The 14,898-nt window shown below is 34.2% G+C and overlaps 1 protein-coding gene across 1 annotated transcript in view; it reads right to left on the bottom strand.

Annotated features, from left to right (window-relative positions):
• Positions 1-14,898, bottom strand: part of CNTLN (centlein) — a 421,047-nt gene that overhangs the window by 123,342 nt on the left and 282,807 nt on the right. The window contains 3 exon segments of the mRNA XM_037797049.1: positions 9,346-9,569; positions 9,653-9,746; positions 12,391-12,571. Coding sequence (XP_037652977.1) covers positions 9,346-9,569; positions 9,653-9,746; positions 12,391-12,571 — 499 coding nt within the window.

Genomic DNA, 14,898 nt, shown 5'->3' with positions numbered 1-14,898 from the left:
GTTTTTTTTGTTTTTTGTTTTTTTTTTAGCAATAAGAAAAAATGATAAAAAGAAAAATAACATGTCATACAATACAATATACTACTAAGGACAGCAAATAACACCACTACCAAGAATCCCATATTACTCCCCTATATACCCTTCTCATATACATTTAGCATTGGCGTATTGCCTTTGTTACATTTAATGGAGGTATATTACAATGTTACTGTTGACCATAGACTCCAGTTTGCTTTCATTATGTTTTTTCCTGAATACCATCCCTTTTTCAAATTTCTACATGGTTGACATTCATTTGCTTTCCCACATGCAAAAACATTTTTATGTTTGTATATTTAGTAACAGTCATTGGCCACTCCAGTTTTTGCCACGTTATACAGTCCCAGTCTTTATCATCTATCTTTACGTCTGGTGTCATACATTCTCCTATCCCACCTCTTTCAGCTTTACTCACAGACATCTTTATTCAGTGTACTTACAATACTGTGCTACCATCACATAGTATTATGCTATCTATTTCTGGATCTATGCAATCAATCCTAAACATTCTGTAGTCCTTCAGCATCAAATGGCTGATCTCTGCCCTCCTTCTATCTCCTGGTTGCCTGTGTTGTCAGCTTTTAACTCCCAAAGTTTGTTCATTAATGTCTGTTCATATTAGTGAGACCATACAGAATCTGTCCTTTTGTTTCTGGCTAACTTCACTCAACATAATGTCCTCAAGGTTCATCCACATTATTACATGATCCATGTCTTTGTTCTGTCTTACAGCTGCATAATATTCCATCATGTGTATATACCACAGTTTGTTTATCCACTCGTCCTTTGATGGACATTTGGGCTGTTTCCATCTCTTGGCAATTGTGAATAATGCTGCAATAAAAATTGGTTTACAAATGTCTGTTTGTGTCTTAAGTTTCAGTTCCTCTGAGTATATACCCAGCAATGGAATAGCTGGGTCATATGGCAAATCTATATTTAGCTTCCTGAGGAACCTCCATACTGTCTGCCAGAGTGGTTGCACCATTCTACATTCCCACCAACAATGAATAAGTGTGCCTCTTTCTCCACATCTTCTCCAGCACTTGTCATTTTCTGTTTTTTGGATAATGGCCATTCTGGTAGGTGTGAGATGATATCTCATTGTGGTTTTGATTTGCATTTCCTTAATAGCCAGTGAAGTTGAGCATTTTTTCATATGCTTTTGAGCCATTTGTATTTCCTCTTCAGAAAAATGTCTGTTCATGTCTTTTGCCCATTTTTTTAATTGGATTGTTTGTCTTTCTGTTATTGAGATGCAGGATTCCTTTATATATTCGGGATGTTAAACCCTTATCTGATATGTGGTTTCCAAATATCATCTCCCATTGTGTAGGTTGCCTTTTGACTTTTCTGACAAAGTCCTTTGATGTACAAAAGTGTTTAATTTTGAGGAGATCCCATTTGTCTATTTGTTCTTTGGTTGCTCGTGCCTTGGGTGTGAGGTCTAAGAAACCACCTCCTTTCACAAGATCTTTAAGATATTGCCCTACATTTTCTTCTAAGAGTTTTATGGTCTTGGTGCTAATGTTTAGGTCTTTGATCCACTTTGAGTTAATTTTGGTATAAGGTGTGAGATGGACATCCTCTTTCATTCTTTTGGAAATGGATATCCAGTTCTCCAAACACCATTTATTGAACAGGCTGCTCTTTCCCAGTTGCTTCGGCTTCACTGCCTTATCAAAGATCAGTTGTCCGTAGATGTGAGGGTCTACTTCTGAACACTCAATTCGATTCCATTGATCAGTATATCTGTCCTTATGCCAGTACCATGCTGTTTTGAGCACTGTAGCTTTGTAATATGCTTCAAAGTCAGGTAGTGTGAGACCTCCCACTTCACTCCTCTTTCTCAAGACATTTTTGGCTATTCGGGGCATCTTACCCTTCCAAATAAATTTAGTTATTGGTTTTTCTATTTCTGTAAAGTAAGTTGTTGGGATTTGAATTGGTATTGCATTGAATCTGTAAATCAGTTTAGGTAAAATTGCCATCTTAACTATATTTAGTCTTCCAATCCATGAACATGGTATGTTCTTCCATTTTTTCAGGTCTTGTTCAATTTCTTTCTGCAGTTTCTTATAGTTTTCTATGTAAAGGTCTTTTGTGTCCTTGGTTAAGTTTATTCCTAAATATTTGATTCTTTTGGTTGCTATTGTAAATGGGATTTTTTTCTTGATTTCCTCCTCTTGTTGCACATTACTTGTGTATAGGAACACTACAGATTTTTGCGTGTTGATCTTGTAGCCTGCTACTTTGCTGTATTCATTGACTAGTTCTAGTAGCTTTGCTGTAGATTTTTCTGGATTTCCTACATATAGAATCATGTCGTCTGCAAACAGTGAAAGTTTTACTTCTTCCTCTCCAATTTGGATGCCTTTTATTTCTTTTTCTTGCCTAATTGCTCTAGCTAGAACTTCCAGCACAATGTTGAATAGCAATGGTGATAGTGGGCATCCCTGTCTTGTTCCTGATCTTAGAGGAAAAGCTTTCAGTCTCTCCCCACTGAGTGTGATGTTAGCTGTGGGTTTTTCATATATTGCCTTTATCATATTGAAAAAGTTCCCTTCTATTCCTATCCTTTGAAGTGTTTTCATCAGGAAAGGATGTTGAATCTTGTCAAATGCCTTTTCTGCATCAATTGAGATGATCATGTGGTTCTTCTGCTTTGATTTATTGATGTGGTGTATTACATTAATTGATTTTCTTGTGTTGAACCAGCCTTGCATACCTGGAATAAATCCCACCTGGTCGTGGTGTATAATTCTTTTAATGTACTGCTGGATTCGATTTGCGAGTATTTTGTTGAGGATATTTGTGTCTATATTCATTAAAGAAATTGGTCTATAATTTTCTTTTTTTGTAGTATCTTTACCTGGTTTTGGTATTAGGGTGATGATGGCTTCATAGAAAGAGTTAGGTAGCTTTCCCTCTTCTTCAATTTTTTTGAAGAGATTGAGCAGGATAGGTACTAATTCGTTCTTGAATGCTTGGTAGAATTCACATGTGAAACCATCTGGTTCTGGGCTTTTCCTTTTTGGGAGCTTTTTGATGACTGACTGAATCTCTTTACTTGTGATTGGTTTGTTGAGGTCATCTATTTCTTCTTGAGTTAATGTTGGTTGTTTATGCTTTTCTAGGAAGTTGTCCATTTCATCTAAGTTGTCTAGTTTATTAGCATATAGTTGCTCAGAGTATCTTCTCATTATCTCCTTAATTTCTGCAGGGTCAGTAGTTATATTTCCTTTCTCATTTCTGATTGCATTTATTTGCATCTGCTCTCTCTTTTTTTTTTGTTAGCCTAGCCAGTGGTCCATCGATTTTATTGATTTTCTCAAAGAACCAACTTCTGGTTTTGTTGATTCTCTCTATTGTTTTCCTGTTCTCAATTGCATTTATTTCTGCTCTAATCTTTGTTATTTCTTCCCTTCTGCTTGCTTTGGGGTTAGTTTGCTGTTCTTTCTCTAATTCCTCCAGGTGAGCAGTTAACTCTTCAATTTTTGCTCTCTCTTTTTAATATAGGCATTTAGGGCAATAAATTTCCCTCTCAGCACCGCCTTTGCTGCATCCCATAAGTTTTGATAAGTCGTGTTTTCATTGTCATTTGCCTCGAGGTATTTACTAATGTCTCTTGAAATTTCTTCCTTTACCCACTGGTTTTCTAAGAGGGTGTTGTTTAGCCTCCATATGTTTGTGAGTTTTCTGACCTTCTGCCTTTTATTTATTTCCAACTTCATTCCATTGTGGTCTGAGAAAGTGTTTTGTATAATATCAATATTTTTAAATTTGTTGAGACTTGCTTTGTGACCCAACATGTGGTCTATCCTAGAGAATGTTCCATGAGCACTTGAGAAAAAAGTGTATCCTGCTGTTGTTGGATGTAGTGTTCTATAAATGTCTGTCAAGTCTAGTTCATTTATCATACAATTCAACATCTCTGCTTGTTTAGTGATCCTCTGTCTAGATGTTCTATCCATTGATGAGAGTGGTGTATTGAAGTCTCCAACTATTATTGTAGAGGTATCTATTTCTCCTTTCAGTGATCGCAGTGTTTGCCTCATGAATTTTGGGGCATTCTGGTTTGGTGCATAAATATTTATGACTGTTATGTTTTCTTGATGAATTGACCCTTTTATTAATATATAGTGTCCTTCTTTGTCTCTTTTAATTGTTTTGCTTTTGAAGTCTAACTTGTCTGATATTAATATAGCTACTCCCGCTTTTTTCTGGTTGTTGTTAGCATGAAATGTTTTTTTCCAACCTTTCACTTTCAGTCTGTGTTTGTCCTTGTGTCTAAAGTGAGTTTCTTGTAGACAGCATATAGATGGGTCCTGTTTTTTAATCCATTCTGCCAGTCTGTGTCTTTTTATTCGGGAGTTTAATCCATTTACATTTAGTGTTATTACTGTAAGGGCAGTACTTTCTACTACCATTTTGTTTTCTGGAATTTATATGTCATATCTTATTTTTTCCTCTCCTTTTACCTTTCCTGATAATCTTCATTTCTGCACTCTTCTCCAACTCTCTCTCTCCTGTCTTTTTCTATCAGCCTGTAGCGCTCCCTTTAGTATTTCTTGTAGTGCTGGTCTCTTATTCACAAACTCTCTCAGTGTCTGTTTGTCTGAAAATGTTTTAATCTCTCCCTCATTTTTGAAGGAAAGTTTTGCTGGGTATAGAATTCTTGGTTGGCAGTTTTTCTCTTTCAGTATCTTAAATATATCATGCCACTGTCTTCTTGCCTCCATGGTTTCTGCAGAGAAATCTGTACATAGTCTTATTGACTTTCCCTTGTACATGATGGATTGCTTTTCTCTTGCTGCTTTCAGAATCCTCTCTTTGTGTTTGACATTGGACAATCCGACCAGTAAGTGTCTTGGAGTAGGTCTGATGGGATCTATTCTATTTGGGGTATGTTGTACTTCTTGAATCTCTAATTTTCTGTCTTTTATAAGAGTTGGGAAATTTTCAGTGAATATGTCTTCTATTACTCTTTCTGCCCCTTTTCCCCTCTCTTCTCCTTCTGGGATACCCATAACACGTATATTTGTGCGTTTCATGTTGTCACTCAGCTCCCGAAGACCCTGCTCATATTTTTCCATTTTTTTCACCATCTGTTCTTTTGTGTGTATGAATTCGAATGACCTGTCTTCCAGTTCACTGATCCTTTCTTCTGCCTGTTCAAATCTACTGTTGTGTCCCTCCATTGTGTTTTTCATCTCCTCCATTGTGGCCTTCATTCCCATGAGTTCTGCCATTTGTTTTTTTAAGTTTATGAATTCTTCTTTATGGTCAGCCAGTGTCTTCTTTATATCCTTCAGCTCTTTTGCTATATCTTCCTTCATTTCATCAAATTTATTTAGCATTAGTTGCCTCCACTCCTGTGTCTCAGCTGAGCTATTAGTTTGTTCCTTTGGCTGGTCCATGTTTTCGTGTTTCCTGGTATGGCTTGTTATCTTAAGTTGTCTAGGCATCTGATTCTCTTGATTAGTTTATTTTGGAGCTTGTTTTCTGTCTTTTACCTAGTGGTTTTCTTGTTGGTTGGCTTTGTTTTCTGGCCTCTGTTATTCAGTTTAGCTTATTCTAGACCTCTAACTTAGGTTCTATTTAGTTGATCAGAATTTTTCCCCTCTTGTTTTTTCTGTTTCTTGCTCTGCCTCTATGTAACCTTTTTGTGAGTGGGTCTCCTCAGATATGGTCGACCCTAGTCAGATTTTCCCAGTCTAGTGAGGCCCAGGTCTCAGTGGGAGGGTATGGAGTTTTCCTGAGAATGAGACCCTCCTATGAGGCCTTTAGAATTGGTGCTTTTCCTCTCCTGTCCAGCAGGTGGCACTGGCCAGCCCACAGCTCCCCCACCAGTGTAAGGAGGTGTGGAGCCTTTAGTTCTCCTGGTGACTCTGATCCTGTTGGGGGCGTGGCTGACTGAAGCAATGTTCGCTGCGATCTCAGCTTTTCCTCCAATTCCAAACTTGTGTCCAATGTGTGACTGGTTACTGGAGACCCCGAAAACACTGTTTCATATAGTTCTTGGGTGATTGCCAGCTGCTCTAGGGGAGAGACGAAATTCTGCTCCTCACCACTCTGCCATCTTGCCCCGCCTCATCTTCTAAAATTTTAGCACATTGATCTATAAGTTTCAAATTTCTTCTTCTAAGCTTTGGTTAAGGAAATTTGATAAAGGTTTGAAATATATTACAATGAAACTGATAGGGAAAAAAAAAATCCACGTAAAAGCATTCTGATATTCAATTCTTATTAGCCTCTTAAACAATTTTATTGTTAATAGCATATGGAAAAGTCCACAATCTTTGAAAAGTTTTCTTGAATATAATAAATTCCTTTAATATAGAAACTGTCAAAAACATTGACATCTGTAATAAGTATTATTTATTAATGCGCACTAAATTAAAAATCTATAAAGAAATTCCTGATTCAATACTAAAGAATTTTTACAACAATGGTGACATCTTTAAAATTATTAGATACAGATAGAACACAATTAAAATGGTTAGAATAATTTTGCCAACAGAAAGGAATTCTATTATAAGTAGGCAGGAAAAAGAAAGACAGAACTTTAAATAAACAGTTTCAATAAATTCCATATTTAAAAATATCACAGATCAACAGATGTTAGGTTGGAAAATAGCAAAATTTGTCAGTAAGTGAGCATCTGGGATCTTTAAATCCTATATCCAGGATTGTGCTTACAATGCTAGATTCCACAAGGACCATACTAATACACTGACCAAAGAAAAGTTATTTATTCTACATTAAATTTTGGGGTTATTTTAAGATGCCCAACATGCTACCTTATCAGTACAGGATTCTGCATTTATTTACTACATTGATTATTTTTCCACATGTACTGAATATGCAACTGAAATCTAATTCTAGTCAGCTATAAGTTGCCTTATTTAAATTCACAGCTACTTTTCAAGTGGAAAATTTTAAAATTAGGATTACTTTCATTTCTGGGAGTACTTTCCTCAATATTAGTTGCTTTTATATCTTTTCTATCATCTAAAGAAATCTGTTTTAGAAAGGATAATTACAGCTAGAAAAGGAAATGTATGTCTCATCCAGGAAATAGTAGCAAAAACATGTTTACCTATAATAGATGAGATTTTAAATTGGCTGATGTTTAGTGATTTGCGAGTATATATTATTCAGAACAAGGAGGAATGCAGATTAAATCAATTCATCTTATCATCTATATAGTAGTCTCTCTAAAATGTACATGAATCCTGTAGTTATTGAAGTGTTTTGTTTTAACACATCCTTATATTTCATGTAACAACTCAAATCTCTACTGAAAGTATGGATTTCCCACTTGGTACTATCAATACGATACCCCATGCGTAATTAGTTGTAAGAAAGGGAATTAGAATTGGTTGCTATGAAGGAAAAAAATGCATGTCTTATACATATTTTTATTTTAATTCCTGCTGTACTATTTTACTTGTTTTTCTCATAGTGTATACAATTTAAGGAACTCCAAAGAAAGTAAGTATAGCAATACTTGCAACCTCCCAATGAAGAAAGTTCCTGGTTCCAAAAAGAATGGGGAAAATGGTTTTTGTAACAACTGTGACCATCTTATGCCATATGCTTCTGACAATATCATGTTTAAAAATGGTCTTTCCTGTTGTTTTCGTATTTGCATAAAATGACAGGAATAGATATAGATACATCTATATAGATATACTTGTCTACACAGATGTAGATATCGCTCAATACCATGGTGTGAAACATGGAAACAAAATATCATTAAATATATATAGGAAGGAAAGAAGAAAGGAAGAGAAGAAGAAATAAAGAAGGAAAGAAAACAAGAGGGTCGAGAGAAAGAAAATGTGAGGAAAGTAAAAGAGGAAATTAGAGCCAGGAAAATGAATATGGGTTTCAAATAATTTTAGGAAATCTGGTTCCTATCCAGTAGTTGTGGTATTAGTAACTGTGTCTAAACACTGACATAGCAGTCATTTCCATCCGCCTAGCTACTCCCAAATTTCCAACACGTAAGCCTGCAAAGTCCTCAAACTTCCAGTGTAAATTTGGAATGTGGGTCATGTTGGAGTATATGGCTACTCTGGGAATGAAGTCAGAATAGTTTCTACTAGTAGAACTGTGTAACTGTATAAACACATAACAATGCTTACAGTTAAAACATTTCTAAGTATTTCTTGAAACAAAGCACTAGATATTAGAATTAGAGCATTAAAATGAAATTTAAAATTATGTGTGAAACTGATAGGATCTAATAGGATGAGAATAATTTTTCTGTGTAAAACAAATTTACAAATCATTCCTTATAACAAGCACATATCTTTAAGAATGGCAATTGAAGAAACAATGTTTTCTTTTCATTTGTTTCAGGATTAAATTATGATAGCCAGAACTAGGTTATAAGATAGCTAAAAATTCTTGTGGAAAACTCAATTCACCCGATAAAAGAGCCATTGATAGACATTTATGTTTAAATCTTCATAGTTTAAATTAGTATTTGCAAACAGTAACTGAGGAAATAACTAGTCTAATAATCTAATTTATAACCATAAATAAAAAGTTTTAGATATGGGTGTGATGGTTAGCCTCATGTGTCAACTTTGCCAGGCAATGGCCTAATTGTTACTGTGAGGACATTTCATGGACTTAAATCATCAGTAAGTTGATTGCATCTCTGGCTGATTACACCTACAATCAAATGAGGAGACTGCCTTCAGCAATGAGAGAGAGATGTCTCATCCCATCAGCTGAAGTCTTTAAGAGAAGTGCTGATTTCAGCAGTCAGAAGACAGAATTTTCATTTCTACTTCAGTCAGCCAGCTTCTCCTGGGGAATTCATTCAAAACCTTCATTGAAGTTCCCTGACCTATGGAATTTAGACTTGTGCATCTCCACAGCTGCATGCAACAGTTTTATAAAATTTCATAATAAATACAGATACCTCCTGTTCTGTTTCCCTGGAGAACTCTGAATAGTACAATGGTCAAATAGGTACACAAAATGTATTTATGGAACCTACTTTTTATAGCTAAGATTTAACACTGAACAGAATACATACACAAAAATGTTAAAAAGATGAGAAAAACTGTCTCTTGATTTGGGGTTCCCTTGGCTCATGTAGGTTTTCCTTTTAATATGTCCCTTATTAAAGAAGTCTAGAAATTACATTAGTCAGCAATGATTGGGAGGTTTTAAAATATATAGATGGGTTTTAATAACATAAATATTAACTAAACAATACACGTAAAACAAAATATCCACTTTTATAACATAACCTATTATAGTTTACCTTTCATTTCTCTTTACCTTTACAGTCTGCCGGCTTGTCTGAAATCTTTGATCGGATATTTGCTGCTGATGAAGGAGCTTGTCATTGATTTCCTTATATTCTTTAACAGACAATTCAGCTGTTTTTTTGGCATTCTGTAGTACACTGTTTTGTTGCTGCAAGGATATAATCCGTTCCCGTAATAAAATAATATTGCTACTTGATTTCTGGGCACTTATATTTTTCCTCTTTTCTCTGTTAACTATATAAAAATAATGTTGTACATAGTATTTTAAAAATCAATTAAATTTAAAAAGACACTGTTAATTTCTTACAGATTCTTACCTCTGTTAGGAATTGTTGTATGTGAACTCTTTTGCATATTACCATTATTCTTTTGGAAATTCGGTTTTCTGGTATTCTTGTAATGAGAAAACTCCTAAATTTGAAAGTTTCATAAAAATGGGATTATTATTTAATAACAACTTTAAGTGAACCAAGAAAATAATATCTCTTTATTTAAATAATACATTTATTCATGCAGATTTAAAAAAAAAAAAAATCTAGGCAAATACTAAAACTTTTCCCAAGAACTCACAAATGAACCTAATTTTTGCTCTCAGGTTGAGCCATCATGCAGAAGGTACACAAAATCAACCCCCCAAAAGCAGTAATTTGTCCTAGGGGCAGTTTAAAAAACTAGGAGTAAATGTTGCAACAGAAACAACATTAAAATACAAAATGTTAATGACCTATTATTCGGGAATCTTAGGTCCTCTTCTCAAATACTGGTCTCTGTTGCATGTAAACTGACAAATCCCTTCTGAAAAATGAAGTTAAAATAATGTGTGACGATAATTAAATGACCTTCCTCGAAGCTGTATGCCTTCCTCATGACATTCCAATACACTGAGGCTAAATAAAACAAAGCCACTTACCTTTTGTTCCAAAACCAATTTCAAAAAGCTTTCCAAAAGCAAAATTTTTAAAGAGGAGTATGTTTCAAAAATATTACAAACTGTACTAATAAAATATATGTTCTTGTTTAAGAACATATTGCCTTAGAAACAGGAATATATGTTCAATCTAGAAAACTATTTCTTATTAAAAAACAGAGCTGCTTTCAAACACTCCTAAATTCAGGAACAAATAAATCATTATAATAAAACTGGGAAGAAAAAATAAGTTTGAGCCAATGATACTTTGACAATGAGCTACATATTTTATGTTGATGAATACATAAATTATACTATTGTGTATTAGGCATGGTCCTAAGGCAATAAAACTGATGTTTTAACCAGTATACCAGAAATCCTTACAAAAATGAGGCTTTGTTTTAAACTAATTAGTTCCAGAGATTATAAAAACCTAACAATCTTTCTTTTCTAAAAATATTGTTGCAATCATTTGAACTTATTGTTAGAATCAGCAGATGACATAATTTTAAAAATGTTTCATTAGGATTTATGAATATTTAAATTCTAATCAAGTATCAGTTACTATACTAAGATCCAAAATTGAATTACCAATATATACAATGATGCACCTCAATATATACACAAAAGTGACTAAAATGAGAAACACTGACATAACAAGTGTTGATAAGGAGCAGCAGAAACTTTCATAGTCTGTTGGGGATGGGGGTTGCAACAAACTGGTATAACACTTTGGAAAACAGCATTATCAACTAAGATCACAGAAACACATAACCTAGGGTGCAGCAATTCCCCTCTGAAGTATTCCATTATAGAAATGCCCACACTTAAAGAAGACACATACAAGAATAGCCATTGTAGTATTATTTGTTGGAAATCAACACTGAAGCAATCCAAATTTCTATCAATAGTAAAAAGAATAAATAAATTGTGGTATATTTAGGTAATGAAATACTATACCAAGAATGAAAAGAACTCCACATAAAGTTGAACAAAAGAAGGCAGACACAAATTAAGATGGGCTGTAGAGCTTCCATACAATTCAAAACCAGGAAAAATTAATCAAAGTGTTCAAGGAGGTAAAATTACAAAGAAAAGAATGAAATGATTAAATTCCAATCATGTATCGGTTACTACACTAAGTGAAGATATGGTTACCCCTAGGATTAGTGACAGGTACTAATATATTTTATGAACACACATTACAATTTGGTCAACATTTGTCTTCTGTTTGCCAACAGTATTCATAGAGGAATTCAAAGTAGTTTATAGTGCACCCTATTGTTGTATAAATGGAAGTATGAGAGTTATTTTTATTTATGAACTCATTAAGCAGCACATAAATGACTGCAACGAAAGAAAATTCTCAACCAAATGAAATGTGGTAAGATATGAGATTTCTATAAAATCTATTTATCAATCAATCAATTAATCAATCATCAGGCACTTAGCATATCATTCTTGTCTCAATTTTATTCTGGTAGTAACTAAAATAGACCACTGTCATTCCTGAACTTGTTTTTTCTAAAATTATGGCCAAATCTCAAAAAAAAGACTTTTTTTTTTTTTTACATTTGGTTTAAAAATATCCCTATAGGTTAATTCAAAGAAAACCTGATTTTTTAAGGGAAAAACAGAATAGTCTTATTCAATGTTTCACTGATTTATTCTAAATAGATAAAATTTTGGTGGCATGCTGTATTAGCAGTAAGAATTACTGAATAAGTTGTATTGGAGTATCAATTTTTCAAGACTTGAAAAACACTGAGATGTTAGGGAAAAATCAGTAATTTAAAGTTTTAGTCAGACCAAACAGCTTTATCATCACAAAGGTTAATACTATAAAAACATAAGCTTATTCACTTTGTGTGATGTGAAAGTAATGGGCTTATTAACAACTTTTTTGCTGAGACATAAAGCACATCAAAATTCATATTTATAATATCTATTATCATTTATACTAAAATTATAATGAAAATTATTGGTACTTGAAAATTATTAAAAAGTAAATATTTATTTTCAAACTGCACACTTCAAAGAGGACTTAATTTTAAGGAGTCATATTACTGGCAGCATTTATTAATTTAAGTGTTGAAGCATAAGATAAAATAAAGAACACAGATTACAATTAAGCAAAACTGTATATACCTTTGGGAACTTGCCATCCATATTTGAATATACTTGTACTATTTCTTTCTCTTGTGTTTCACTGTCTTCTGTTTGATCACTTTCTTTCTGATCTCCTCCATCTTCTATAGGACTTATTTTCTGGGATGTTTCTACAATAATTGTTCCCAAGTGTTGAGAGGTCTGTGTTTCTGAATCACTGCTTTAGGAATAAAGGGGATCATAAAGCCCAAGAAGAAAACCTGTTAAACATACTTCTTTTTAAAAAGCTCAAGACCAAATAATAACACAGACTGTAGATAAAGTAGTATGTTCAATTTGGGCACTTACTGGTTCTCAATATTAAGAAGGAAAATTAGTCTAAATGTATTTTGCAAAATTACAGGACCCCATCAAGAGACCAAATAGATTATCTAGTGCTACAAGCCTACTAGCATCACTTCTACAGCATTCTTACTAAGTGTTAACTCAGGAAGCATACGTTTGAACATCTCCTGGGGTGGAGGAATTACTACTTTCCAGGTCAGGCTAGAAAGTTCTAATATTTCTAATGAAAAGCTTTCCCATAGTCTGAGACAAAATCTGAATCTCTGAGGCCTTCAACAATTAATTCCATTCATTATTCAAGAAAATACTAATTATTCACCAACTATGTGCCGGGCACTGTTTTGGGCACAAAGGATAAAGCAGTGAGTAAATAAAGTAGATAAAATTCTCTGCACTCATGTGTCTTTCATTCTAGTTGGGGAGGGGAAAAGATGATAAATAAGAGGAATAAGTAAAATACACAGCACAAAAGAGAAAAATACAGCAAGGAAGGGAGACCAGAAATTTTGAGGTTGAGAGGAACATAAAAGTCCAATCCCTAGTCTACATGGATGATCTTTTAACTGTTTTGACACAGTTATATCCTGCTTAAGACTATGCTAAGAAATACATTCCTAGCTTTTTCAAATGTTCACAATAGGTATGATTTTGTGATGCTCCCCCTCCTTGTAATTCTTGGATGTGCTTCAGCTTATCTTGGTTCATTCTCACAGTATCATGTCCAGAAACGAATTTCAGTTCTAAGTGTAGGATGGCAAGTACTTGGTAGAACTGGCAGATGCAGACTAAAATTGAATAAGCTTTTCTGGCAGGTGCATTGTAATATGGATTTAAAAAGGATTTAACATAAAACCCTAAAATTTTTACATACATCAGAGCAAAGCTTCATATTTTTCCCATTTTGTAGTTGAGGAATTGGCATTTTATAGCCAAGTAAAGGACACTGTACTTGTTTTATATGACTGTACCTTTCCAGTCTATTATCTTTGAGGAAATTGATTCTGTTTTTCTAAAGTATCTGCAATCTCTTTCAATATCATGTTATCCACAAATCATGATGAAATTAGGATGTACTGTATTTAAGGTAGTCATGTCCCAAAAAGATTTAGGTTAGTCTGGCAGGAATTTCCTTCTAAGAACCCATGATGGCTTTGAGAAATTATTGCTTCCTTTAATAAATACTCACAATCCTTTATAGTGTCCTAAAACCTCATTTAGGATCGACTTCAAAATCACTAATGAATTATTTTTTTTCTACTTTTGAATATCAGAACTACACTTATCTGTCTCCAATATTTCTTGTACCACCTGAGTTCTCCTTCAAAAATCAACAGCAATTGATCAAACCCACAAATTATTTCATAATCCTGGAATTCAATTTGCCTAGATTAGAATACTCAATCCATTCGCTTAGGTGTCGTATTTTTATTGTTTGCTTGTCTTTGTATTCTACACCTTTTTTCTGTTTCTCTAAAACTTTGCAGGTTACATTTAATTTTCCTTAATGGAATACTGAAGTTAAATGAATTGATTTTTTATCATTCACTGACAATCTCTTATTGTTCTTAAGCAGTTTACCTTTCTATCCAGTAATCATAATTTACTGTTGGGAAAAAGAGAATTAACCTAGGGAGGTGACATGATCAACAAGGCCACAGAAGACATCCCCTGAAAAAGCTACCACAGAGATTCAGTGAAAAAATTAAAAAGGACAAACTCCACTTGCTTAGAACTCTAGAGGACAGTAGAGACTGAAGAAGAACTCATCAAACACTGAATCAAAGAAACAGAAAAATCTCAGGTAGGAGAATTCCCAACAGAATGCCTTTTGGTTTGTGATCTCCTCCCCCTCACTCAGTCCCATCCGCTTGGAAGTCACACAGAGGCAGCACAGCCCAGGTCCCGCCGAGGAGGATGTGTGGAGAGAGACCATGATAGAAAGGCTCACTCAACCCAGTTTCAGTAAACTGGGTACCTAAAGAAAAACAGACTTTTCTGAAGTGACCCACCTTTCTGAACTGACCCTATTTGGGTCCCCAGGATGGGATACCTTAATGGGGAAGAAAACAGAGACAGAGAAGTCTCACAGAAAAAAATAAAAAATAAAAAAGTGGGTTAAACTGAACTGCTGTAAGATAGGGCAGATCCCAGAACTGAAAAGGGTAAGGAAAATGGGGCATTTAGTAAGGGAGAGAATTAAAA

The sequence above is a fragment of the Choloepus didactylus genome, chromosome 10 (assembly GCF_015220235.1).
Source record: "Choloepus didactylus isolate mChoDid1 chromosome 10, mChoDid1.pri, whole genome shotgun sequence".
In the NCBI taxonomy this organism is placed as follows: domain Eukaryota; kingdom Metazoa; phylum Chordata; class Mammalia; order Pilosa; family Megalonychidae; genus Choloepus; species Choloepus didactylus.
This window is presented reverse-complemented; position numbering and strand designations above follow the sequence as displayed.